General features: G+C 36.3%; 1 protein-coding gene across 1 annotated transcript in view; it reads left to right on the forward strand.

The window, feature by feature from the left end:
- The window catches only part of LOC148132525 (uncharacterized), a 96,501-nt gene that overhangs the window by 35,368 nt on the left and 34,346 nt on the right, over nt 1–26,787 (forward strand). Inside the window, 2 exon segments of the mRNA XM_087954230.1 lie at nt 8,517–8,588; nt 18,665–18,783. Of these exon segments, the coding sequence (XP_087810356.1) occupies nt 8,517–8,588; nt 18,665–18,783 (191 nt within the window).

Consider the following 26,787-nt stretch of genomic DNA (forward strand, 5'->3'; position numbering starts at 1 on the left):
AAAAACAAACGTATGGGAAGTTGACTGTATAATCCTATCTTATAATTTAGTTATTGGCAATATATGTTATTATATTCAACTGGAGATTCTCAGTCATCCAGATCATGGTTGTCCCAAAGGTAGAAAACCTTTTTCAAAAGGCAACTGGACTTTGTTTTACTTCAAGACATTTCACTTCTCATCCAAGAAGTTTCAAGCAAAATAAACTCCAGTTGTCTTTTGAAGAAGCACCTTTGGGAAATATATTTAATTTAGTTTTTTTTTTTTAAACATCTCTATATATCTACAGGTCTAATTGAATTCTGTTTAAATTATATGCCAACATTTATATGTCTATCATCCCAACTTCTAAGGCAGGGTCCTCAACCCCCGGTCCATGGACAAGCACCAAGCTGTGGAATGCGAGAAACCAGGCTACATAAAAAAAGCAAAGCCCCAGCTGTGGGATGCAAGCAGCATCCTAAACCACCCCCCTGACAGTCCACAGAAAAGCCTCTCTCTCTACAGAACTGGTCCCTGGTGCCCAAAAGTTTGGGAGCTGCTGTTCTAAAGTATAAATAAAACTCAGAACCTTTTATTACCAAAAAAATGAAGCCACAAATTACACATATACTTATCACAATTTGAATCAGCAATGGGAACATAAAATGACATGCCAATATAGTTTTATATCAAATTAAAGTAGGTGGATAGCAGATGTTCTCAGCAGTAGGGAAAGTCCCTAAGACAAAGTAGATTATAGTTTAGGAATGACTGAGAATTAAATATCTGTATAAATAATATAATCAGGAATAAGGTTAAATATCTACCCAAATAATCAGGAATAAATTATCTGCCATTATATCAGGAAAGACACACATTAGCCCCTGAGAAACAACTGAGTGACACATAAATTATACTAAAGATGACATTGTGAAAATGTAACTATTCAGAAAAACCTCAATTCAATTAAACTGAATTCTTGACTTACACTCCGTAACATTTAACTTGATAACAACAAAACAAACCATGGAAATAAAGATATTTAAAATTGTTTTATTCTTATTAAAATTGATATTTTTGAATCATGTGTTCAATTTCTCCTAGTCTCTGTTGTCCTTTAGGGCAGTGCATGCCTAGAAAGTGATTCAGAAGAGTTGCATCAGAATGTAATTTCATCTCATTAAAACAACTTATTTCATATGCATCTTTAACACAGCTGCATTTATTTTGCTATTTATATGGAATGCTGAAGAAAAGAAATATATGTCATAGCCTCATGTGTTTATTTAGAATTAATCATACAAAATAACTGCAACACGGTGTCTTCTTCTCCAAGTTGAAGTTTATTTCCTAGCTCAGGGCTGTCAAACTCGTGGCCCGCAGGCCAGATGCGTCATACGCTGGCCATCCCCATGCCTGGTTTAGCAAGGGGGGGGGGGGAAAGTCCCTAGATGTCACGTGACACCGCCATGACACCACGAATTTGACACCCTTGCCCTAGCTTAATTCCTGCTTCTTTTCCTTCTCCCTTGCCATAAAAGTATGCTTTCTTCTCCTTTTAATGATTAATTAGGATCAATGATTTAATGAATTCACAATTTCTCCCTTTTTAGTTGTAAACTACACGTAATCTATAAATATACAATAACATGTAGAAATCAACTTTTTTACTCTGGAATGTTGAAGAAACATACTTTGGTGATACTAATTTGTAAGCTAATCTAATTTAACCTTATATCTGCAAGTTCCTGAGTATCTCTATAAATACTGTAGCTACAAGTATTTTTAACTGATGTGTCTTTATAGTACCTGATAGTGTTTCTGTATAGTGTTCCTCCACAGAGTGCTATGCTGCATAAATACGGAAGCTAACTGAGCCTATAGTTTGAACCTAGAGGAGACAGTCTGAGAGGGGAATTCCTCCTACCTAAGTGTACCATCTCAACCAGGATACTTTCCAGCTGGACAGTCTAGTAGCTGGCAGTAATTTATTGTCTCCAGACTTCTTTGGTAGGTGAATGCTGCTGTAACTTCTTCAGTAGGCTCTGTAGTAGAATTTTTCATTAGTAGACAAGGTGATACCCACACTGCTCTGCAAGAGGGGTGTTTTAATAAGTCCCAGCTGGTAAACCACTTGTTTCTATTAGACTTCTTCCTACACATCTGCTGATGGGCTGCTTTTATCCTCCTATTCTTGGCTGCTTTTTACTTCAATGAGCCTTTTTGAAAGCCTACTGTTGCTGGTCCACCATAGGGCTGCTGGTGCACGTGTGTGTGTGTGTGTGTGTGTGTGTGTGTATGTGGCCTTGAGATTGTCTTATCTCTGCCTCCTTCCACTGCTGTAGCTTCAGGCATGGTTAGTTACTGCTGATTTTCCCCTATTTTGCCAGTCAGCTTCCACCTCTGTAGTTTAAAGGCGGTGGGGGATGGGGGAATACAGCGTTCTCAGCTAAAAACTTCAGCTTCTTTTCAACCAGATCTAATCCATAGGACAATATTTCTCCACACCTCTCTCATGTGTCCCTGCTGATTATAACCTTCCTTCTTTATCTTTCCCAAAGCCATCAGCATAGGCTAGTGAGGCCATTTAAAATTAACAGCAAAAGGAAAGGACTGCAAGGCATTCCTTTCCAAGCTGCGCAAACCCAGTATTTCTGCATTTTAAAAATGCTACACATTTAAAATAATGTATATAAATCATAAATTAGGAACTTTACTAACATACTTCTATATAGATACTCAGAACACTACAGACATACTACCACACATCATCCAGATGTTACCAGCTGGCAAGAAACTGTCAATCACAGCACGACTATAAATTGGTCAATGACTTTGACAGATGGCGGGACCTACAGCTTTAGCCATCTCAAAACGTGCTGCAGGCTTTAGCTCCTGTTTTGCTTAAGCAAGCTTGCAGCAAGCTTACCAAGCCAAAACAGGAGACCATTTTATCATTGAGAGTTTTGTGTTAATCCGAAAACTTTAAAAAAAAAATTGAGCCTCCATCCAAATTATTCATGATCCTCACAATGTCATGACCCATAGGTTCATCTTCCTTTCTATTACATTAATAACATTTTTAAAAGGTTCTGTTTTATCATTTTAAGATCAGAACTTCACCTCTAAGCAGCTTATAGATCTCCTTACAATACTGTAATTAACTTAAACCCTACAGTAAAGAAGCAAAGAAATAACAAAAATAGACAACTATAGTATAACCATTCACACAACTATCTAGCACAGGAGTATCAAACTCAAGGCCCTCAGCCTGGAGGTGCTTAGATCTGGCCTATGGGGCTGCCCTGGACATAGTGAAGGTCCAATCCGCAGTGCCTCTGCCAGCAAAAATGCAGCCCTCCCAAGCTCCATTTTCACTGGGGGAGAGTTGTAGGAAGACATCTCAGCCAAAAATGGAGCTCAGGAGCCCGTTTTTGCTGGCAGAACATTCAGGCCAAAGGCATACCCAACATGTGTGACGTCAAGCTGGCCAAGCCCTCCCAGCCCCATGAGGTCAAACACAGCCCTGATGCGACCCTCAACAAAATCGAGTTTGACATTGCTGATCTAGCACCTCCAGAAACAAGTCACTCTTCTGCACCATCTCCCGAATCCTCTGAAAATGCCATGTTTTGATAACTTTTACAATAGCATGGATGGGGAAATATTCATTACTGAGGGTATGTTGCTTTGGAGAAGGAGCGCTGATAATAACCCATTTTAGGGATCATAAACTTTTCTTACTGGAAAAGCAGATTCTATTTGAAAAACGTTGCCTCAAAAATGCACATATCCTGAGCCATAAAGTGTTTTGAAAAAAAACAAAACACCAGGGTTTTGTATTTAACCCAGAAGTCTACTGGCAACCTATTCAGCTTTTGAGGTAACAGCATGAGCAAACTAGGCCATTCTTTTTATTGCTAAGGCTGCTATATTTAGGGTTAGATGTACTTTCCAGATGGTTTTCAAAGGCAGCCCTGTGTAGAGCAAATTGTGGTAACCTAAACAGGATGGGACAGTGTGAGAGATGATCAGCAAAGCTTTCTAATCCAAGAATGGATTTTAAAAAGTGTACAAGATGAAACTGTATAATGATCCTTCTGGCCTCTACCTGATTTTCCAGCAGGAAACCGGTATCTAAGTGGTTTTCCAAATTGCAGGCTCATTCTGTAGAAGGCAGCATCTGAGATAAAAAAATGAAATTCTATTGGAATCTGCCAGCTTCAGAACCTACAGCCCAGGGGTGGGATTCTACCAGTTCAGGCCAATTCGGGCAAACCTCTTGTTCCGATGGCTCTGAACCGGTTCGCTGTGATGAGCAATTGGGCCTGCCTGCCCGCCCGTACTCTTTCCTGTGCTTTATTTCCTTTGTTTAGAGAACAGCTGATTCACATGACAGAGTGGTTTGCCGCTTCTCAGCTGTTTGAGTCACAGAGGCTACAGTTAAAGATAAGTATGGGCTTTTTTATTGTGGAGCACATCCGCGGAGCGAAGTGCACAATCACTGAACTGGTTGTTATACCAGGTGGAATCCCTCCCCTGCTACAGCCACTCTTGCTGGGATTAGTCCAAGTCTGTTTCTCCCATGTATATCAAGACAGCAACTTGAACACCACACACATGCATATAAAAGAGAGTGAGACAGAGAGAGATAGAGACAGATTAAATAAGAGAGAAAAGTAGATTGAACCCTGTTATGAAGAACCCAATTATTCCATTAATAGAATGGAATAATTCCTTTATTCTGTTTCAAAATTTGATCTTAGGCTGAGCTATGCAATTCAAAGCAGTTATTTTAATTCAAAACAATTATTTACTATGCCTCTACATGTCAAATAACTTTGACTGGGTACTTCTCTAAGAAGTTTCCATGCTCTGAGATATCTTTTAGAAGTGGGTTTATCTCTGTTGGAATGTTATATAAATCCAGAGTGTTGCTTTGAAGCTTCATGGAAACCCAATGTCTCTTCTAAGTTCTAACATAGCCCTTCTAAAACTATATAGTTACCATTAATTAAACAACCAGGTTCTTCATGAAAACCCTTTGAATATATGAAAGTACCTGTTATATGGTTAACAGATAACAGATAATCAGAGTTGTAGGTCATCTAATCCAACCCCCTGCCCAAGCGGGAGACCCTACACCATTTCTGAAAAATGGCAGTCCAATCTCTTCTTAAAAGTCTCAAGTGATGATGATCCCACAACTTCCAAGGGCAAACTGTTCCAATGGTTGATTGTTCTCACTGTCAGAAAGTTTCTCCTTATTTCCAGGTTAAATATCTCCTTGTTCAGTTTCCATCCATTATTCCTGGTCTGACCTACAGGCGTTTTAGAAAATAGCTTGACCCCCTCCTCTCTGTGGCAGCCCCTCAAATATTGGAAGACTGCTATCATGTCTTCCTGGTCCCTGTCTTCATTAGACTAGCCATGCCCAGTTTCTGTAACCGTTCTTCATATGTTTTAGTCTCCAATCCCCTAATCATCCTGGTTGCTCTTCTCTGTATTTTTTCTAGAATCTCAACATCTTTTTTGTTATGTGGTGGACAAAACTGGATGCAGTACTATAGGTGTGGTCTTACTAAGGCTTTATAAAGTAGTATTAGTACCTTACTTGATCTTGATTGTATGCTTGTATTAATGCAACTTAGAATTGCATTAGCTTTTTTTTTGGCTGCTTCTGCACACTGCTGGCTCATATTTAGCTGGTTGTCCACTAAGATTCCAAGATCACTCTCACAGTTATTGCTATTGAGTCTGGTTTCACCCAGTCTATATGTGTACTTTTGGTTTTTCTTGCCTAAGTGTAGGACTTTACTTTTCTCTACATTGAATTTCATTTTGTTAGATACGGTCCAGTGTTTTGGTCTGTCAAGATCCACCTGGATCTTGAGCCTATCTTCTTGGGTGTTAGCTATTCCTGCCAGTTTAGTATCATCTGCAAATTTGGTAAGTTCCCCTTCTATTCCCTCATCTAAGTTGTTAATGAAGATATTGAAGAGTACTGGGCCTAAAACGGAACCTTGTGGCACCCCACTGCTTACTTCCCTCCATGTAGATTTAGATCCATTAAGGACTATTCATTGAGTACGGTTTGTCAGCCAGTTGAGAGTCCATCTGGTTTACGTGTTGCTGGAATATCTTCTAGACAAATAGATAAATAATAAATTCAATAATAAATTCAAACAAATAAACATAATAGGGCCATAAGCCAATAACAGTAAAAATTAACAACTAAAACTAACAATAGTTAATAGTACACAAAACCAATACAATCAATAACTACTGTGTCATATTCACAGTAAAAAGAACACTTGTAAACACTTTAGCTGTAAACTCCTAAATCTTTACACCTGATACTCCTGCTAGCTAAATATTAAAGGACATAAAGGTAGAAAATTATAGCAATTAATGTCATGGCTATAATTGTCTATAATTGTAGCTCATGTCAGTGTATCAATAAGATACATCTTTAGATATGTTTCTCTTTTTCTTGTAAAAAAATATTGAAACAGCTGTGAGCTTATTTGAATAATCACACAAAGAATTAGACCTTCATTGAGAAGAGAAGCTTGTTAGTCTCATTATAAGCATGTATGATTATATTGTCAAATTGAGTATTATTTTGACTGGCATTCAGTGACTCATTTCTCCACTTTAGCAGACACACAAAAACAATGTTTCATGTTGAAAGTAAAAATAATTTCACCAAGACTTCAGTTGCAGGTCATATACAAACTTTATCTATGCAAGGCTAAATAAAATAGTGAAATATTTATGTATCTTTGTATACTTACCTTCAATAATACATTTATTTGAGAAAGCCAATGTATTGACATGTCCAGAAATAAGATTTTTTTTCTCACTACATTTTTTTAAATAGTCATTACTGATGTGCAGAAATCTGTGCTGAGGCATCAATTCTCACCAAATTAATAACTACTGTTAGGAATAGTAGTCACCTAACAGTTGGGTTGACAATATATAAACCAGGATAGTAATTTAATACTGTATCTTTAAGAGAATACTATAATTATGATTGGCTAAGTTTCCTCCAACGGCCATAAAATGGAGCCAGAAACCTGGTTTCTCTCTCCTTGTTTTTCCTGTTTTGCCGTGTTCCTTGATCGTCATTCTGCTTGGATTGCCGTGAGTCTTGCAACTGTTAGCAAACTCCATTTACTGAACTCTGTTTATGATACTTAACTTCATTTTTGAATTATCCCTGGACTGATACTAACTGCTTTAACCATGTATGATTTGGACTGTTTGTTGGACTTTGCTTACCTGTTTACTGGAAGTAAAACCTACATTTTACTATTCAGTGTATCTGTATGCTAGTTGTATGCTATTCAACATCACTCTCACTATGTTTCCCTGAGTGCACTCATTCTCCTAACGGGGAATACCTCAACAACTACCACCAAATTTAGTATTTAGTATCTATAACAAGCTCCCATTCTACCAATATGTACATGTTAGATGTCTAGGATTATATTTAATATAAATTTCACTGGATCAGTAATTGTTTATTCTGTTACCACAATTCTGAAAAAAATACTACAAGATATGCTGGCAGCTTCCTTTTCTTTCAGAACACTTCATGTCATTCCATTATTTTTTGGAAGACATTAAATGCTTTATTCAGATGATTCTTCCTCTACCAGCTGACTTCAAAAGATATAATGAAAGGAAACTCAAATGGGAATTCATTTCCACTGCATTTGTAACAGAACAAATATAAATATAATCATGTAAATCCAATCCAATAAATATGTTCATTCTTGCAGAAAGATACTGTCTTTCAAACAGCATGAAAGACAAAAGACCACACTAATATTTTATTAGATTTTGTAGTTCTAACCATCATATTTTTGCTTTTATAATTCATTACTAGTAGCTTCAAATCTCTTTGTCCCAACAACTGTTAGAATGAAATTTTATTTTATTCTAATGTTCCAAACTTGAATTGGCAGAAATATCCTTTGACTGCAATACTTTATAAACACAGTGGAAATCCATATAGTCACACATTTTACATTCCAACATGAGTATGATTTGATCTGCTGCCAAATTTTATTAGGAATGTCAAGCAGGATGGGTAGCTAGAGAATGAAGCAAAGGTGATAAAAATGCAACATTGAGATAGATACAGCCAAGTGTATTGTAGAATTAGAGACATGTGCTGAAAGCTGCTTCATATCTCACAATTTAGATTTATACTACAGAGATACAGAGACTTTTCATGATCCAATTGGACCTTGCAACATTATCCTGGGATGTATATATTTACCTTCATTCATGAGAGACTTTCCAGTCTGAGTTTAATAATGCCCTAGAACTGTACAGTATATCTCCAGAATTAAACATTATAATGTCCAAATTCATACTGAGATTGATGGAAATTGGGTTATATTGTTCCTTAATGTAAGGGAACATAAATGGCTGTCTTCAATCCAAAATATGAGACTGGTCGTTATGCAAAAGAGTACACATATACTACGGCTGTATTATTCGTATTCCATTTAAAATAGCTTGAAAGAAACACTTCTGAGGTGGAGATGGCAATAACTGAAGTTCCCAGTGATGGTTTGGCTTTGAAGACGGTCAGTCAAATGTCTTAATGAAAGCAAAGTAGTAAAAAGAACCAAGACATTACAGGTGAGCAATGAAGGAGAAGGGACTGGGAAAGATTCACACATTTTTCAGGCTAGCTCATTGCAATAGTAAGTCAGCAAGCAACCAAGTGAGCAACAGACATGGGAGGCCAGAGGCATCTGCCTTCATGTGTTCATAAAAATGTCTTTCACAAGACATTTATGCTTTTAGAAATGGAGTTCTGTTCTTCCTGAATGTAAGATCAGCCTAGCTTATAAAGATCATCATGCCAGATTTACTTCCTTTTTCTTCTATGCCTTCTTGCCCTTTGTGTGTCACCCCCCCGCCCCCCAAAAAAAAAATACATGCTGGGTTATTATCTGTTCTGGTTTTCAAATATATTTATAGCTTTTCTTGAATTCAAGAATGTCCTGTCCTAATCCATGTTTCTCATTTTCTGAAAGTTTCACTTCCCATGACTTTAGGAAGTCATATGCAGTAGTTGTAGCTAGGCATACTGACATTAACCACAAATAAAACTTGGCAAGCATTCAGTGCATTCATTCATATCTTATTTTAGAAAATTCATATTAATAATAATAACTAAATAGAAATTAGATTTTTTTTCTCCCTTTGATTGTGGAATAACATATTCTAATGGGCATTGGTAAGACTGTGTTTTATTTATATCTTTGCATTTTTAATAGGAACTCTAAGAATTTCATACTGAAATACTGAATTGAAAAGAAAGTTAAGATGAGAGAAAATGTTTCTGCAATTAATACATACTTACACAGAAGTAAATTCCACATAACATAGTGGGGCTTGTATAGCAATAGCAATAGAATTAAATATACCATTCCACAGTGCTTCACAGCACCCTCTGAGCTGTTTACAATGTCAGCATATTGCTCCCAACAATCTGGGTCCACATTTTACTGACCTGAGTCAACATTGAGCTAGTCAGGATTGAACTGCTGGAGTACTGCATTCTAACCACTGCACCACCATGCAATTAACTATTGACCATGTGTGAGGTAAGTAAGTAGAAGAATGTGCTGTTTTTTTCTGAATATATTAAACTAAATATAATTGATAGTAACTTAATTAGTAGATTATGCAAAGCTGATATAGTAGGTCATATTTCTAAAAATGAATAGTCTGTTGATTGGATGGCTGTGCAAAGCTAAATATATGTAAAAATTAAGCCACTATGCTTCATTTGCAGTGAAATAACTTGTTATGTGAAGAAAGCAAAACTGGTTATACTTTATAATGCAAGCATAATGTTTGAAACGATGTATGGGGAAAAAAAGAGTCTTGGCAACAAACTTGAAAGATGACCAGTGTGGTTTAACATACACCTTGAAAAAGCCGTGGTGGTGCAGTGATTGCAGCTCTACTGCCAAGAGTTCAATCCTGATCGGCTCAAGTTGATTCAGCCTTCCATCTTTCCGAAGTCAGTAAAATGAGGACCCAGATTGTTGGGGGCAATATGCTGACTCTGTAGAGAATTCTGTAAGGCACTACGCAGCGGTATATCAGTCTAAGTGCTATTGCTATGAAACCATTAATGTTGGAAAATTAACTGCATACTTCTTTTGTAGAAATGTATAACTACAAATTATCGTTGGGCTGACATGGCATACTAAGCCATGATGTAGTTTGTTTAGTTCTGGCACACGTATTACATGAATTCAACCAATGTGGCATTAAACCATGCTTTTTGTTTGGTATGTTTTCAAAATTAAGCCAATTTTGGTTGATTCAATAAAACCAAGTATTGATAGAACAATGTATTTGCAAACTCTCTTGACAACAGAAATGTACATTTCTCTGTAATATTAACTTAAGAATAGAATGAAGAAAATTGGACCACTTCCTCAAATTGTGTCACACTAGTATAAGTACATAAAACTTGGCTCTACCAATTAGCATGGGGGTCTAAGAGTGTTATACACTTCTGGGATGGTTAGTGCTTTGAGAGCACTCCCTCCACCTTGTTTATGTCTTTAAAAAAAATTACTTGTACATTTTAATCTTGTTTTTAACTGTGTTTTAATTGTATTTCAGTCATGTTTCATATAATTTTATGGTGTTGTTGGTAAACTGCCCAGGAGAGACATAGGAGAGATAAGCAGTGTAGAAATTTGATAAATAAATAAATGTTTATTAATGTGTGTACTGTTCCTCGTGATTGTTTTCATGTAGTGTGGTTAGTGAGCAGTCAGTCAATCACATGCATGAACCTAACTTTTCTCTTACATACTTTTCTCTTAAATAACTGTCTGAAGTGTATGGTTGGCGACCAGCTACATGGTCTTAATTAGACTGCAAAAGAAACTGCTCAGCATTTTTAGGGAAAAAGAACATACTCCCAACAGATTTCTTAAAATAGATATTGTTCTTTATAGGGGCTTATCATTAACAATAGAGCAGTGCTGATGTCTAGAGGGCATTTTCAGTAGCTTTAAGTTAGTATAAACTGCTCCATATTTCTTTCTTATCAGATTCCTTTTAGAGATGAAAGTGAGAAGAAGGGAAACTCAATCAGAGTGTAAGACTTGGGAGCACTGATGTGAAGCTGACCTTGAAACAAATCTAAAGCTGAAAAGAGATTCACTAGTTACTTATTAAATTTATCCTTTAAAAAAACAACACCCGGAGGACTTGCACTTTTTCTTTTCAGGAAAAAAACAGAACTAAATACAGCTATAAAACAGCACTGAAGGTAAGAAGAGGAAGAGGCAACCACTACAAAGGTGATTATGGTCTTTCAGGGAAGTTTGAGAAGAAAAGGAAGGAATTGTGTAGGAGAACACACTTACTTTCAACTTTTAAACTTTTCCTTCTTATCCCGTTTTGGGGAGGTCAGAGGCCACACATGACTATTGAATAGCCTACTAGATGGTTGCATTGCAAAATGTCAAAAGAGCATGAATGGCCAGGACATAAAATAACTTAGGGTTTAACAAACTATGTTAATTACATAAACTGAATATACTGTAGTTACTTCTATGCTTCATCTCCATACAGTTAATTTTCTTCTTTTGGACAGATTGGAAATTTTGATTCAATGGCAATTCTGGGAAAGACTGTGTTGCTGCAGCAACACCCTTGACTTTTGGGAGCTGCATGAAATCTTGGGACCTCAGGTTCCTCTTTTAATCCTTTTCATCTTCCACTTGGTGTTTTATCTGCATGTGCTACTCAAGTATAGTATTCTATCCAGTTAGAAATCAACATTATTCTGTTATTCAATCAGATTTTGCTGCCAGTAATGATTTTGGACAGCCCATATTTGTACATCTCTGCTACAACAACTATTCCTTTAACAAAGTATAAATATTTCAAAATCTATACCATTTAAATCCCATTTAAGCTTCTTACCATCTCCTCTGCATTTCCAACACAGACAAAAAACAGAACAATCAAAAGTCTTGATTCTACTTTCCAGATAAAGTTTTTAAAGTCCAGGAATATTCATGACATCACCCAAGTCTGTTTATTTGATGAGCAAGAAACAGAGATAGGTTGAGGTTTTTGTTTTTTCTTACCAGATCCATGAGATTTTTCTTAAGCTTACCATTGTAGCTACAGTGATTTCCTTTCCACCTGTTGTTAGCAATAGCAATAGCACATAGACTTCATAGTGCTTTTCCGCCCTCTCTAAGCAGTTTACAGAGTCAGTGTACTGCCCCCAACAATCTGGGTCTTCATTTTACCAACCTCAGAAAGATGGAAGGCTGAGTCAACTTTGAGCCATCCAGGATCGAACTCCAGACAGTGAGCAGAGTCAGCCTGTAATATAGCACTCTAACCACTGCACCACCAGGATAGAAAAAAAGCATGCTTATAGGAAAAAGAATATTGCCTCCCAATCTGTATTTTATCTTAGTATTGAGGGTGGAAGTTTTGCACTCTTGCAGAAAATAATGAGTGCTAATTTTCTGGCACAATTAATTCTCCTCTTTGAAGGCTGGCCTCAGAAAAAGCACCTCTGTGTGTGCAGAATTCCCCCCCACACACACACACACACAATAACAAATTGACCAACCCCAAATTAATAGGTCCTGTTGCTAGAATAGCCACTTTTCTTCTGGGAAAGCATGTCATGATATTTTAAAAACTTCTACCAATAAGAATATTAACAACATTTATATGGCAAGATCTAAAAAAATAGCATGTGATTTTCCAGTTCTTATTTAAAAAAATGTTTCATAATAAAAGTCAGCATTGAAGCACAATGCAAGTGGGAGGTTGTCCACAGTGCAGTAGTTTTCCTCTATCCATAGGTTAGATGTTTCCACGTTGGAACAACATAAATGTTCAACTGACTATGCCAGTGAAGTTTTCAATCCCTCCAGCAGCCACCTAGAGATATGTAACCTACTGGCCAAATAGGAGACAGGACAATAGGTGTCCAGAAGTTTCTTAACCTCCAAAGTGATCAAGAATGTCCAGATAGGATGTTGCTTTCTGGCACTCAATGGAAAGCATGAGTTTCATGCCAGAATGCCTTGGTCCAGCTTCAGCCACTTTAGAAATGGACAAGCAATGAGTGGGAGGCTTCATTGCAAAGGCATGTCCTTGGCAAATGTTTAGTAAGGTGTGTACATGCTGTGACAATACAGACTTCTGCTATTTACCTCTTTCTAAACTAAAAAGCCATATTACCCCAGATTAAGATTTCAACTACAAAGCCTTTCTCTTTCTTTCAAATATGTAGCAAACTTTCCTCTGGTGCAGCATGCTTACATGTAAGACCCATGTGTCCAATGTAATTTTTTATTTGATGACTGTAGAAAGGAGCAGTTCTGGGAAGCAATCTGCCTGTAGAATAGCAAAAGAGAAAGAAAATGGCATACTTTTTCAAAAATCCCTCGGAGATCTGAATATATCTCTAGAATAGTAGCTAATGTGAGAATGAGGAGTCTAGAATGAAATGATAGGTATCATGCTAAAAATCAATATTTCGTGCTGCAACGTTTCATTAAAGATCCCTCCACACAGGGTTGTTCTTTTTTTAAAAAAATTGACTTCTTTCAAAATATATGGCAGATGTTGATAGGCTGTGAAAGGATCTTTTAAATGATAATTCAGTATTTTACCATCAAACTCTAGTACTACTAATAATGGGCTTTTCCCACCGGCAATATTTTTTCCCTGTTCCATCATTTTCTGAATATTGTTTTTAGATTGACCCAGAGCATTTTCATTTTGTCAGAATGTATTAACGTGCAAAGAGACTCATTCATATGTGATTATTAAGGTGGGATTATTAAAACAAAGGGCACAGAACATTTTCAACTCAATCTGCAGACGGAGGGATAAGATGCAATATTGGCTCATTTTCATTATAGCAAGAGAGAACATAATTTTCTGTTCTCTCTGCAAGTTCTGTATTATCCACAGGGGAGCTGTTATTATCTACATAATGTACTGAGGCATCTGCAATTAAGCTTACTATTCATATTAGTCTCCCTTGGTTTAAAGTCACTTTCACTTAAATCAATAAAATTAAATTAGCCCTTTCTTCCAGGCCACAAAGATTTTTTCCTTCTAATTACGTTTAGAAGTTTCCCATTTTTATGGTCCAGTGTCCAACTTGTTACCAGTAAAGGAGAGCTACCGAGAGGTTGGTGGATCAGATCCAGTGGCATAACCACACAGCAAGACTTATTTCAAGGTCATTTATCTAAAGTGATTCAAGTGAAAACATTCTGTTTTCATCTAGATGCATTTTTGCAAATACTGCTAGTGGAAAAAGCCCATTATTAGTAGTACTGGAGTGTGATGGTAAAATACTTTCTAACTCCATGTTGCATATGATGATTTCTGCACTGCCTATTTCATTCAGTTTGATTGGGAGAAAAAGATAGGAACATATTAATGGCTATATACCTCACTGACAGATGGCGTTCATACAAAGTAACAATAAAAATAGAAGTAAAATAAAAAGCACAATTAGAACACTATTTATAATGTAATAGAAAAGATTATAGTGAAATACTGAGTCAAGTTACCCTCAGTCCTGTACTCAAGTCCAGTGTTCCCCAATAAAGTTTCAGACAAGAATGAATACAAAATGTCTACAACACTAGTTGCATTCCTAGCTTGGGGAACTGGTTCTCCAGCTCAGGAAATACCTCTGTAGTCATGATTAGTCTCATTTTAGCATTGTAGAAATGAGCCATCACAGAAGGAATAGTAATAGCACTTAGACTTATACCACTTCACAGTGCTTTACAGCCCCCTCTAAGTGGTTTACAGAGTCAGCATATTGGCCCCAACAATCTGGGTCCTCATTTTATCAACCTTGGAAGCGTGGAAAGCTGACCAACCTTGAGTTGGTGAAAATTGAACTGCAGGCAGCTGGCTGAATTAGCCTGCAATGCTGCATTCTAATCACAGTGCCATCATGATATGAGAAGTCTATGGTGAGTATTCTGCAGGCAGTCTCCAGACCTCTTTTTTATGCTAATTTGCCCTTAATTACACCATTGAAATTTAATGGGAAGCAGAGAAATCATATTTTCTAGGTTTTTTTTTCCAGAAATGAAGAAAAAGATAAAGAGATGGTTTCATTTCAGAAATGTTTCATATATTTACAAATATTTCTTTATAAAAATTTTATACTTCACCAAACATTGAAAATTTCTATTTTCATGCTCTTTTGGCAACATTATTGTACTTTTTTTTCCTGTGGCTGCTGGCTATCTTAAAAAAAACTGGAGCCTGTGACTCCTGAAAAGTTATTGAACCCTGAATGACAAAATCAGACAGAAGCTTTTTCAGAACAAAACTTCTCTAAGTCCTTCATAACTTTAACAGGTAAACCTGTCTCCATGGATTACAATGATTGTGGTGCTATGAATTTCAAATTCCCATTTGATTATACAGTAGAACTCACTGCATCACCAAAAGGGTTTCTTTCTCTCAGCCAAATTTATCCTTCAGGATTGTTCTTATAAGTATTCAATGAAGTGTGTGTTCCATATTCCTTGAACTCATAGAAAGATTTAAACAAAAATTCAATATACTAATAACAATATCAGGTGAACCTGGGTGGTGCAGTGGTTAGAGTGCAGTACTGCAGGCTGCTTCTGCTGACTTCCAGCTCCCTGCAATTTGGCAGTTCAAATCCCACCAGGCTCAAGGTTGACTCAGCCTTCTATCATTCCAAAGTGGGTAAAATGAGGACCCAAATTGTTGAGGGCAATATGCTGACTCTATAAACCACTCAGAGAGGGCTGTAAAGCACTGTGAACTGTAAATAAGTCTAAGTGCTATTGCTATTGCTAATTAGTACCAATTAGAACTCACTTGGAACTTTCTAGGGTTCTAATATGGCTTATCTAAATTTGGATTGATTTTGCTAAAATTATGTGCTTGTTGTTAGTTTAAGTGACATCAATTTAAAAAACAAACAAAACGCTTTATAGGACTTTTGTGGTTCCGTAGTTACAGAGCACATTTCTATGATGTGAGGAAGTGGGGAAGATCTAAGGGTTTACCTTTGCCATCACAATTAGAAATGTCAGATTGGAGCACTGCTTTGCACGCCAGAGGACCTGAGTGGTCAGAGTTGAGAAAGCTGTGCAAAACAAAGTGGCATCATGACATCTAGGTTGAATGCCTAGATTCCTCAGAAATATAAAATATTGATTAAGAAGTCCTGATGTTAAAAATATTGTCCATCTTTGTAGCCTAATGAGACAAGAACTTACATTTTATGCTATTAGTGAGATTCTGCAAAACATTCCTGAAAAGGTAGCAGTCTCATAAATCTTCAGGTAATATATCATTTAATTAGGCTATTCCTGCTATTTTAGTGTGTTCTAGTCATGATTCAATTAGATAGAAGAAACAAAACCAAAAAGTGTAATTGAAGGCATCGTAAAAATTGACTATCACACAAAACAGTAATCAGAAAACATTTTCCATAAATTACTAAGCTATTACTAGTTTAATTCACATTCAGTGTAACTTCACCATCGGACATCAGATGCAGTACTCAGGATCACTTCAATTACCATCTTCAAATTTAATCCATTTTTAATGCAACAAGTATTTCATGTTCTTCACTAAACTTGCTGAAATAGTTTAGAAGACTAAACAATATCATACAAATGGTGGGAATTTGTTTTATTACTAACTGCATTCATATTTTATCGCATATTGTGGTAAAACAAGTGCACTGTTCACTTTTCATTCATGTACAATTTTTCATTCATGTAGAATGAAAAAGTAGAAACATGTCTTCTGGGTATACTTCTCACATCAGTAACCAATCAGTTTCCATTCTTTTTTATGAATGACCGATGAATTGTTTGAAGAATAGAGACCATTCTATGCATGCAAATTACCTCCTCCTTCCCTTGAGATGGAATTTAGTGCAATTAGGGGAACTACATCCAATAATCACTTTATATTTATCTAAAAGACATCCTTTTTCAGGGTGTCATTCTGAATCCCATGGTGGATAAAAGGGGTCAGATTTAAAGAGCTACCATTTATGTGAGATTCATATAGACATACTATCATTAAAAATGAGGTTATTCCACATTGATTTTTACAAGTCATTATTATGAATGAAATGCATAACACATCATTAAGATGTATGCTGGTAATCTTGCCAGTTATATCAATCAAAGGAAAAAAGTTGCTGAAATACAAAATTTACCATATGTTAAATCCATCATATCCAGAGTTTCTTCCACCCCTTAGGCCTTACTCTAGTGTATGTGTACAGGCTTAAATCCTGACTAAGAGAGGAGAATGCTTAAATCTTTTGAATGGCTTTTGAAGCCAATGGCTTTCTTTAATCTCCTGCATTGCAGTGGAGATTTGCAAAACATGTTAGATTGTGTAGTGTCATTTTTAATATCTCTTTATTAAAAGATTTGTTTAAATCAATATTTCAAGCAACAGAGTCTCAAGCAGATAACAGCAGAAATGGATCCAAACCCTAGGTGGAGAAGTACGTTAGTAACACGGGGACTTTCCCAAAATAGGGTCCTTAAATTTGAAGTGGACAGCTTCTAATACATGGAATTTTTATAGATACAACACTGTTCATCGTACAACAAAACGATTAATGTTGCCTTTACACATAGTTGTTGCCCCTGTGAGTTGTGTATCTAATGATTGCATTAGAAATCTTTTGGATAGCAGAGAGATTTGAAGAGTGAGTTTGAAGGAAGATGTCTAGGAAGATATGAAAAGTTTTTGCTTACTCAGTTTGGTAGCTGTGAGTTTTTCAAATGTAGGAGTGATTAGCATGCTGATTAGTGAATGCAACTACTTTGGTTTTCACATGGTTGATTTCCAGCATTTTGGATTGACAGTGAAATATTAGTACTGGAGGGCTCAGTCACAGTTCCACTTGGGATATAGACAGAATAATAGCATTGTCCACATATAAAAGAATGGATTTTGGTTTGCTAACTAGAGAAGTAGGGGTGAAGGATAAAATATAGTTCTAGGAAGAACCTAGAGAACAGAACTAAAATTTCCCCTCTTATATAAAATAGATTTGGAAAAGCTGGAGTGGGTTCAGTGGAGATCTGGTTTTATGAGGAACTGTTAAAGGAGCTGACCACATTTATTATTCCAGTTATATCTTATTTCAAACAACTCTGATCAGTTCAAGAATAAAACATAAAATATATTCAAAAATAGTAAAGCATGATAATATTGTAACTTAACAACAATTCCATAAAGCCCATCAAAATCAAATAAATTTAAAAATAAAACAAATAAGAAACAGAACCTTAGTGTTTGCCCCATAAGTGTACACCAGTTAATAATTTAATCTGTTCATGTAATAATAATTTTCACAATCCTCCTGGACAACATTACAGACAGTCTGGACTCTCCAAGAGAGTCAATTCTATATGAATGGGAAATCACTGAGAAAGTCAGTTGTCCCCTACAAATCTTGGATGGCCCTTAAAACATTCTGAATATAGTATCGAAGGCAAGCATACTCATTTGGAAAGAGAAGGTCCTAAAGGAGGTTGAGAACCAAGTCATATAAGGTTTCATAGATTAAATGTGTTTTTTTTTAAATTGTACTCAGAAGCCTATGTGTAGTGCAGATTCACCAGCAAAAGATGGGCAAAGATTCTCTACCTGGGAGTCTAGAGAACCTGTGAGCCCTAAGAACTCCCAAGTCATAGACCAGCTCTTTAGGATAAAGTGCAATCCTCTCCAGGATCAATGTAAGAAAACAGATAATTTGGGAATACACAGTATCTGACAATTGGGGGAAGAATAACAACTGTAGAATAAGAACATGGACACATCCTTGTTAGAGGCTTTCCAGTGGGGACAGGTGGCTATGGATTACAAGCCATGTAGTAGATTCCTACACTGAATAGGAGATTAGATGACCTATAAAGTTTCTTTCAAGTTATAGATTTTATGTGTCTATTGTTATTTGTGCTGCCTATTGAATTGAAAGATCTAGTATAAACACTCTAATTAATATAATCTCAGACCAAAAAAAACCTACTTCAGTGGACATGATATAAAATAGCTAAGCTTCATTTACCAGACATATATTTTCTAATATTGCTTGACAGGGTTTTATTTATTTATTTATTTCCTTCTTGAATCGATGGGGATTTAATCTCCCATTTACTAGTCAGTCTTATATTCTCCAGCAGCCTTGTACGTAAGACTTTTTTTTTCTTTATTGCCATTCCTCACCTATTGCTTAGAATCTCTTAATAACCTGCTATCCATCATAATAGATCCCAATTTATCTCTTCAAAGTCTCTGGGCTTTTACAATCATAGGGAGAATGTGATGGGTTCTCTTATTTTATAGCAACCTGCTTTTGTAAAATGGAAATCTTGTCAGGACATGTCATTTAGCTAATGAACTGTGACTGCTGACTTCTTCCTATCAGTGTAGCTGTAGTGTTGCCAAAGTTTAAACCTGTTTGGAATCTAGACAGTTCAGTGACATATCTCTTAAAGGGACTGATATGCTGACATGTCTTTAGGATTCACTGTTCACACTCACATCCTCAAAGTAGCCAATTTAAACCTAAATATATTTACTATAACTGCCCATTTTAATCTGCTTTACCCAAAGCTATAGACATCCTACTGGATATAGTTCAGATGAAGACTAAAAGAGAAATATTCTATATTTCCACTAAAAAAAATTTTTTTTTAGCAAACTCAAACATTAGAGTCCCATCCTGTCCCCACCTGGTATTATAACTTGCTAGATGCAAGTTAATGTCCTGATGGGTATTTTTTCTGCTTCGTTGATGAATATTTTTCTTTAACAGTTTCAGAATCCATGGAAAATTGGAACTGTGAAAATTATAAATAAGAATAAGAAAACAAACTATCCCTGTCCCTGTTATTCCACAGCCAAATAATAATAATATTGATAGATTATATTGCAGAAATGGAGACAGAAGTTTACTTCAAATTAAACAAACTGTTAAAGAAGAAAAGCATGCATGGATTGATTACATAAAAGACAAGAAAAAAAGAAAAAGAAAAAGCATTGATACAAGTTAAAATTTGGAACTTACTGAATGTGGAGTAAACAAAATATAAATATCAAAATAATGTAACAAAAATGCTAATAGAATGCTGGCAAGGAAAAGCATTACATGGTCGATTTTTATGAAGATTGTGGGGAAAGTGAATAAAGATAAACCTGCCAATGGTTTACAATTGGAATATTTAAGAAGAAACCAGAGGCTTGATTTTGAAGGCTCAATTGAAACTTACAGAGTTAATACATTCAAGGCCAGAACTGAGAAATCATCAAATTATTCAAAGTGCAGATTGTGCAAAAAGCAGAAGAAACTCGGCTCATGCAAGAAACCACATAAACTGATTCTAAAGAATATAACACAATTGCCAAAATGATTCAAAATGTACCTTATGATTCTTGAAATATGTATCTTTTCTTTTTTTTGTACATTGAGAGCATATGCACCAAGACAAATTCCTTGTGTGTCTAATCACACTTGGCCAGTAAAGAATTAATTCATTCATTGAAACATCTATAATTAAAAAATTGTGGGAACCTAAAGTTAAAAAAAAAAAGCTGAAAATGAGCAGGTTAAAATATTGTAGGTTTTCCAAAAACAGGTAGATGAACTCTTGGCTTATAAAAAAGTAGATTTAAATGTAGTTTAAAATAAGAAAATGTGGATAATTGATGTGGCAATGCCAGAGGATAAAATAGAAGACAATGGATTAAAAAAGATCACAAAGTATCAAACTCTAAAAATTAAAGTTGAAAGTTTTGGGCAGAAACCAGCCAAGATGGTCTCAGTGGTTATTGGTACATTGGGTACCATGTCATGAATCTTGGGCGGCACTTAGAAAATATGCACATTGACAAAATTTATGGGTGTTAATTAAATTGTTTGGTTCTGCACATATACAATCCTGATATATTAAGACATCCTTAATATGGATAAAACAATACCTAAAGATCACTGTTCTACTAATATTGCATATAAAAGTAAGCCTAAATCAAGAAATTCAACTGGGAGCCAAGATAGCTGTCTCCGGAAATATTTCAACATGTGTTTTTGAACTAAGAAATACATTTTATTATATTTAACTATGGAAATATATAATATTGCACATGTATTTAATGACTATGACTTCAATATGCAGGGAACATGTTTAAGTAGAATTTTTGATAAACTGAATATTTTTTATCTCTCTCTCTGCAATTGCAGAACAGTAAAATGGAAAATGAGATTTTAGATATATCCCCTATGTTATAACAATTTATTGAAAGCAGTAGAAAAGACATTAATGAAGATGTGAAGATTGCATTTTACATCTCTGGAATCACGGTGGATGGGAAAATAGAAAAATTTGATTAGATAAGGAACCCATCCCAATGCTAAACTGAAAGCTGACATATCCATTACTGCCAAGTAGAAGCAATTCACTGACATCTCTTCTGCCACTTCTTCGAAAATAAAATTCCTGACAATATCTCTCCCTAAATGGATCAGTGTGCAAGATGAGTACCAAGAATTAAGTAAAAAGACAGTAAACATTTTGATTCCATTTGCTGCATATTATTTGTGAAGGTCTGGGATTTTCTGTAGCTACTACTGGTACCAGGAGTGGGCTTCAAATAATTTAACAATCAGTTCTCCCTAATAACTGGCTGGATGGGCGTGGCCAGAAGGGTCATGTGACTGAGTGGGTGTGGTTGACTCCATGTCACTCGCATTGGTGGTGCCTGTATGGGCCAGGTGGGGTTGGGGAGGGAATCCAGGGGTCTCTGGTGGGTGGGGTGGGAGGAAAGAAAGATCTTCTTTCTTTCCTCCCTCCCTCTCTCCCTCTCCTCCCTCCCTCTCTCTCTCTCTCTCTCTCTCTCTCCCTCCCTCCCTCCCTCTCTCTCCCTCCCTCCCTCCCTCCCTCTCCCTCCCTCCCTCTCTCTCTCTCTCTCTCTCTCTCTCTCTCTCTCTCTCTCTCTCTATGTTATAGTAGTCTGACTGGTACTATAAATGGCCAATTCTGATGGAAAATAGATATAGTATGGAAAGAGAAATGAAATTGATGATCTCAAAAATAAAATAAAATTTCTATGATTATGCAAACTAAGCAAAGACATTCTTTGGGTTAAAATACTATTTGAATTATTTTTTATTGCTTGTTTCCAATGAATAGGTTTTATTTTTACCTATCTGCAAGCTTCTATAACCTAGATACAGACACACTAACATTAAGCAGTGCATTTTTATTATCTATTCTTAACCCCAATGAAATCATTTGTTTTATGCATGGGGAATACACAAATTCATTTATCATTTTAAAGGATATGACACTGCAAAGTTGGAGAAACTCTATCATAGCCATGGAACTACATTCTTCAAAATAAGTGACAGAGAATAATGGAGCAAAATGCATATACTGCCAGCATTAATAGTGTTTCTCTTCCATGTATGCTGATGCCCTTTCTCAGATTTACTCACAATTCTGTTTTATAGTCCTATTGATTTGTTATGTCTTCATAAAATTAGCACTGCTCAACAATAGATGATGATGATGATGATGATGATTGTTATACACAAAAATGACAGTATACACCACAAACAAGATAACTATGCTGGGTTTCGTATCACAAATCACTAGTCGAACATTTCCCAAGTATTTAGGACTGCGTGATGTATCAGCGGATTATGCAAGCAGATCCCAGTAAGGAGGCTGGGATTATTATTATTGTTGTTGTTGTTGATGATGATGATGATATTTCTTAATAATAATAACAGAATAACAGAAAGGGAGTTTGGAGGTCTTCTAGTCCAACCCCCTACTCAAGCATGAAACCTATACCATTTTATTTTATTTTTTTAAAACAAGTTTTATTAAAAATTTCAACAACAAACAAATCATTACATATTTGAATCTTTTCCTGTCTTTCTACAGAGATTTCCCCAATATTCTCGTAAAACACAAACAAACACAAACAAACATAAAAAAATCTTTTAGTAAAGTACCTTGGCCCCAGTTACCTCTCTTTGCATGGGCAGCGCATATCACTCTTCACAATTCTATCTTATTTAATCCATCTTAATTAAATCATTATATTTATATCTTTTGCCCATTCATTATCCCTCTATCTCTTCTTATAATAAAAAGAATTTCTCCTGAAATCACTAATCAGAGTATGATGCCTTTCTATCCTCCCCCTAAGTTAGTAAAATTAACATTCAACATAACAAATACCCAATTCGGTTCTGCTTGGTACATTCTATCCACCAAAAATGTTTAAATACATTGTATCCTCCTTTCCTTCAATATTTTATTACATTTTAAAAATCAATCATTATTAAAAACTTCAACATTTTAATTTCTTATTAAATCTTAAACCATTCTAATTTACTATTTCAAATATAAATGTTACAATACCATCTTCTGTACCTAGCAGAATCTTTCTTACAGAAGTTTATATTTCATCCTTTGTCCCTAAAAAAATTCCTCTTCTCCCATCCAATTTTAAAACTTTGAGGCTTTTCTCCGCCTTTCCCCTTTCTTTCTTCCCCCACCAAATCTTCCTACCCCCTTCTTCTTCTAACCTCTGCCTTGCTGGGATCCCTTCTCTGTTGTGTTCCCTTTTTCTCTTGCTTGCTATCATTATATTTACTTTGCATCATATTTTTCTCTTTCTCAAATGTTTTTTTAGATCTTAAGTCCTTCATTTTCCTTGCTCTCTTCCTTCCTTCTTCCTTAGGTAAGTTTTGGGATTCAATAAAGATGGCGTCTTCGTCTTTTCCTTGTTGTTGTTCTTCTGTTTCCATCTGTTTCATTGTCTGTTGGTAATTGACCAGCGCCATTTCTAGAAATAGAAAAGCTTTTTCCATACCATCTTTGCAGGCTGCTTTTGTTTGCTCATATTCATCCCTCAGGTCTTCAAAAGGGAAAGCCATTATAAATAAATCTTTTCTTTTCTTTATTCCTCTTTCTTCTTACACCAACCAAATATTCCGAGAGAAAGGTAAAACAATCCCAAGATCCACAATCCTCAGTAAATCCAAGCAAGCCAAAATTCCCCCTTCCTCTTCCAGGGGTGGTATCAAACAAATAAAAAGAGAGTCCAAATCTATATTTTAAAGCCTTATTAAAATTATGTTTCTGTCCTCAAATCTTCTTTTGGGGCTCCGGATCGGAGCCCCAAAACGGCTAGCGGAGGAGGGATCGCAAGAGCCATGAATCCTTACCGCCGCGGGCCGACAAACCGGAAACCTCTGGAAACCTATACCATTTTAGACAAATGGTTGTCCAATCTATTCTTTAAAACTTCCAGTGTTGGAGTATTCACAACATTTGGAGGCAAGTTCTTCAACTGATTAATTGTTCTAACTGTCAGGAATTTTCTCCTTAGTTCTAAGTTGCTTCTCTCCTTGATTAATTTCCATCCATTGCTTCTTGTCCTGTCTTCTGGTGCTTTGGACAATAGGCTGATTCCCTCTTCTTTTTGGCAAACCCTGAGATATTGGAACACTACTATTATGTCACCCCTAGTCCTTTGCATTAAACTATACATACCCAACTCCAGTAATTTTGAGAAGCTTCTTGCTAAGCTTTAATTTGCTAATATATGTTTAAGTAGTAAGAAATACCTCAAAATTGCAATTTTCTTTTAATTTATAGTTTAGAAACAAGAATTGTATGCTTGATTAAGAATTCTCATACACTTTCATGAACGGGGTGTTGTGGGTGGGGGGGGGGGGGGGTTTTGGGGGGGGGGGTTTGTGGGGGGGGGGGGGGGGGGGGGGGGGGGGGGGGGGGGGGGGGGGTGGGGGTGTGTGTGGTTGGGGGGGGTGGGGGGTGGGGGGGGGGTGGGGGGGGGGGGGTGGGGGTTTTGGGGGGGGGGGGGGGGGGGGGGGGGGGGGGGGGGGGGGGGGGGGGGGGGGGGGGGGGGGGGGGGGGGGGGGGGGGTGGGGGGGGGGGGGGGGGGGGGGGGGTGGGGGGGGGGTTTGGGTGGGGGGGGTGGGGTGGGGGGGTTGGGGGGGGGGGGGGGGGTGGGGGGGGGGGGGGGTGTGGGGGGGGGGGGTGTTGTGTTTTTTTTGGGTTTTTTTTTTTGGTTGGGGTTGTTTTGGTTTGGTTTTGGGGTGTATGAACATTCATATAATGTATTAACATGAACATTCATATAATGTATTAACATGAACATTCATATAATGTATTAACATGAACATTCATATAATGTATTAACATGAACATTCATATAATGTATTAACATGAACATTCATATAATGTATTAACATGAACATTCATATAATGTATTAACCTTCCTATAGGAGAAAGGAAATCCATGTTTAATGACAATTTTTGTCAACTGCAGACTGAGTAAATTGCTTGTATTCAAAATAACTCACCTTTCTAGTCAATCAAAATTGATTGATTGGTCAATTAAACATTGTGGCTCAAAGTAAGGTGATTGCCTTGGTGTGCAACAAACAAATCATTATTTAAAGTCAAAGATTCAGAAGACAGCAACCATAGTGATTATGCCAGCAAATGAACCATCAACAGTACTTTTCATCTATTTTCACCCAGAAGACCCAATCTGTCTTTGCGGCATAACATAACTCATTTATACATTACATGCACCTGAGAACTACTCAGGGTACAATCTAAAAATAGTTATGCTGTGAAACATCAAGATTGCTGCATTTCACAGATCAACAAATACCTTATAATCCATCCTGAGACAAGGCAAAAATTGTAGTGTTTCCAAAATCTGAAAATCAGAAATATATGTAAATCATCAATTAAAGTAATTTTATTGAGCATTACAACTAAAAATATAATAAATAATACAAACTAAAACGAATATAAAGAAAAAATGGAAAGTGAAGAAAAGAAAGGAAAAATGAAAAGAAAGAAAAGAAAGAAAAAAGAAAGAGAGAGAGAGAAGAAAAGAAAAAAGGAAGGAAGGAAAGAAAGAAAGAAAGAAATGACATTCTGTTCATAACAAGTACAACTAATTTTAGTAACTTAGCACCTTATCTAGATAGCAAAGTCCATTAAAAGTCACCTGAGATATATCTACTATATTTCAGCCTTGATTAAATAAATAAAAACCATATTCCTTTCTTTTACTTTTCAAATCTTGATTGTTTTAAATACTCCATTCATTGACTTTTGATAATCTTGATCCTTAATCCTCTCAGATTTCTGCACATGATTTTTTTCTCATTTTTTCTTTGTCCTTTGTCAGCAAATTATTCACCAATTTAACCAGTCTCTTTTATAAATACATTATATTATACATCTCCTTCCACATCATTCCCACAGCTCCTATTTTTAGATCCACTTTCAAATCCACTTTCAAATCAGACACACTCCTATCCAATAAAGCTTGCTCATATCATCTTTGAAATACAATCTGCCTATAATGGCAGACATTTTTTAAAATTAACTTCTGAGTCCATTGTTCACAAATATCCTGCAATACACTAAATGAGAAAGTATTTTGCACTATACTGTATTAATAAATCAAACAAAAAAACCCCAATACAAATAGAAGATGGAGAACCACCTAGCAGAGAACAACCTGAAGCAAGAATAAAGTGGAACAACAACTGATGACCTCCCTTTACTGGTCCACAATAGAAAGCGCCTTCTCATATTGCATTATGGTGTGGTATGCTGGCTTGACAGCTGCAAATAGAAAGACATTACAGAGGAT

This window comes from Notechis scutatus, chromosome 2 (assembly GCF_049901735.1).
Source record: "Notechis scutatus isolate UNSWTSFEM ecotype Mainland chromosome 2, rNotScu1.2, whole genome shotgun sequence".
NCBI classification, from domain to species: domain Eukaryota; kingdom Metazoa; phylum Chordata; class Lepidosauria; order Squamata; family Elapidae; genus Notechis; species Notechis scutatus.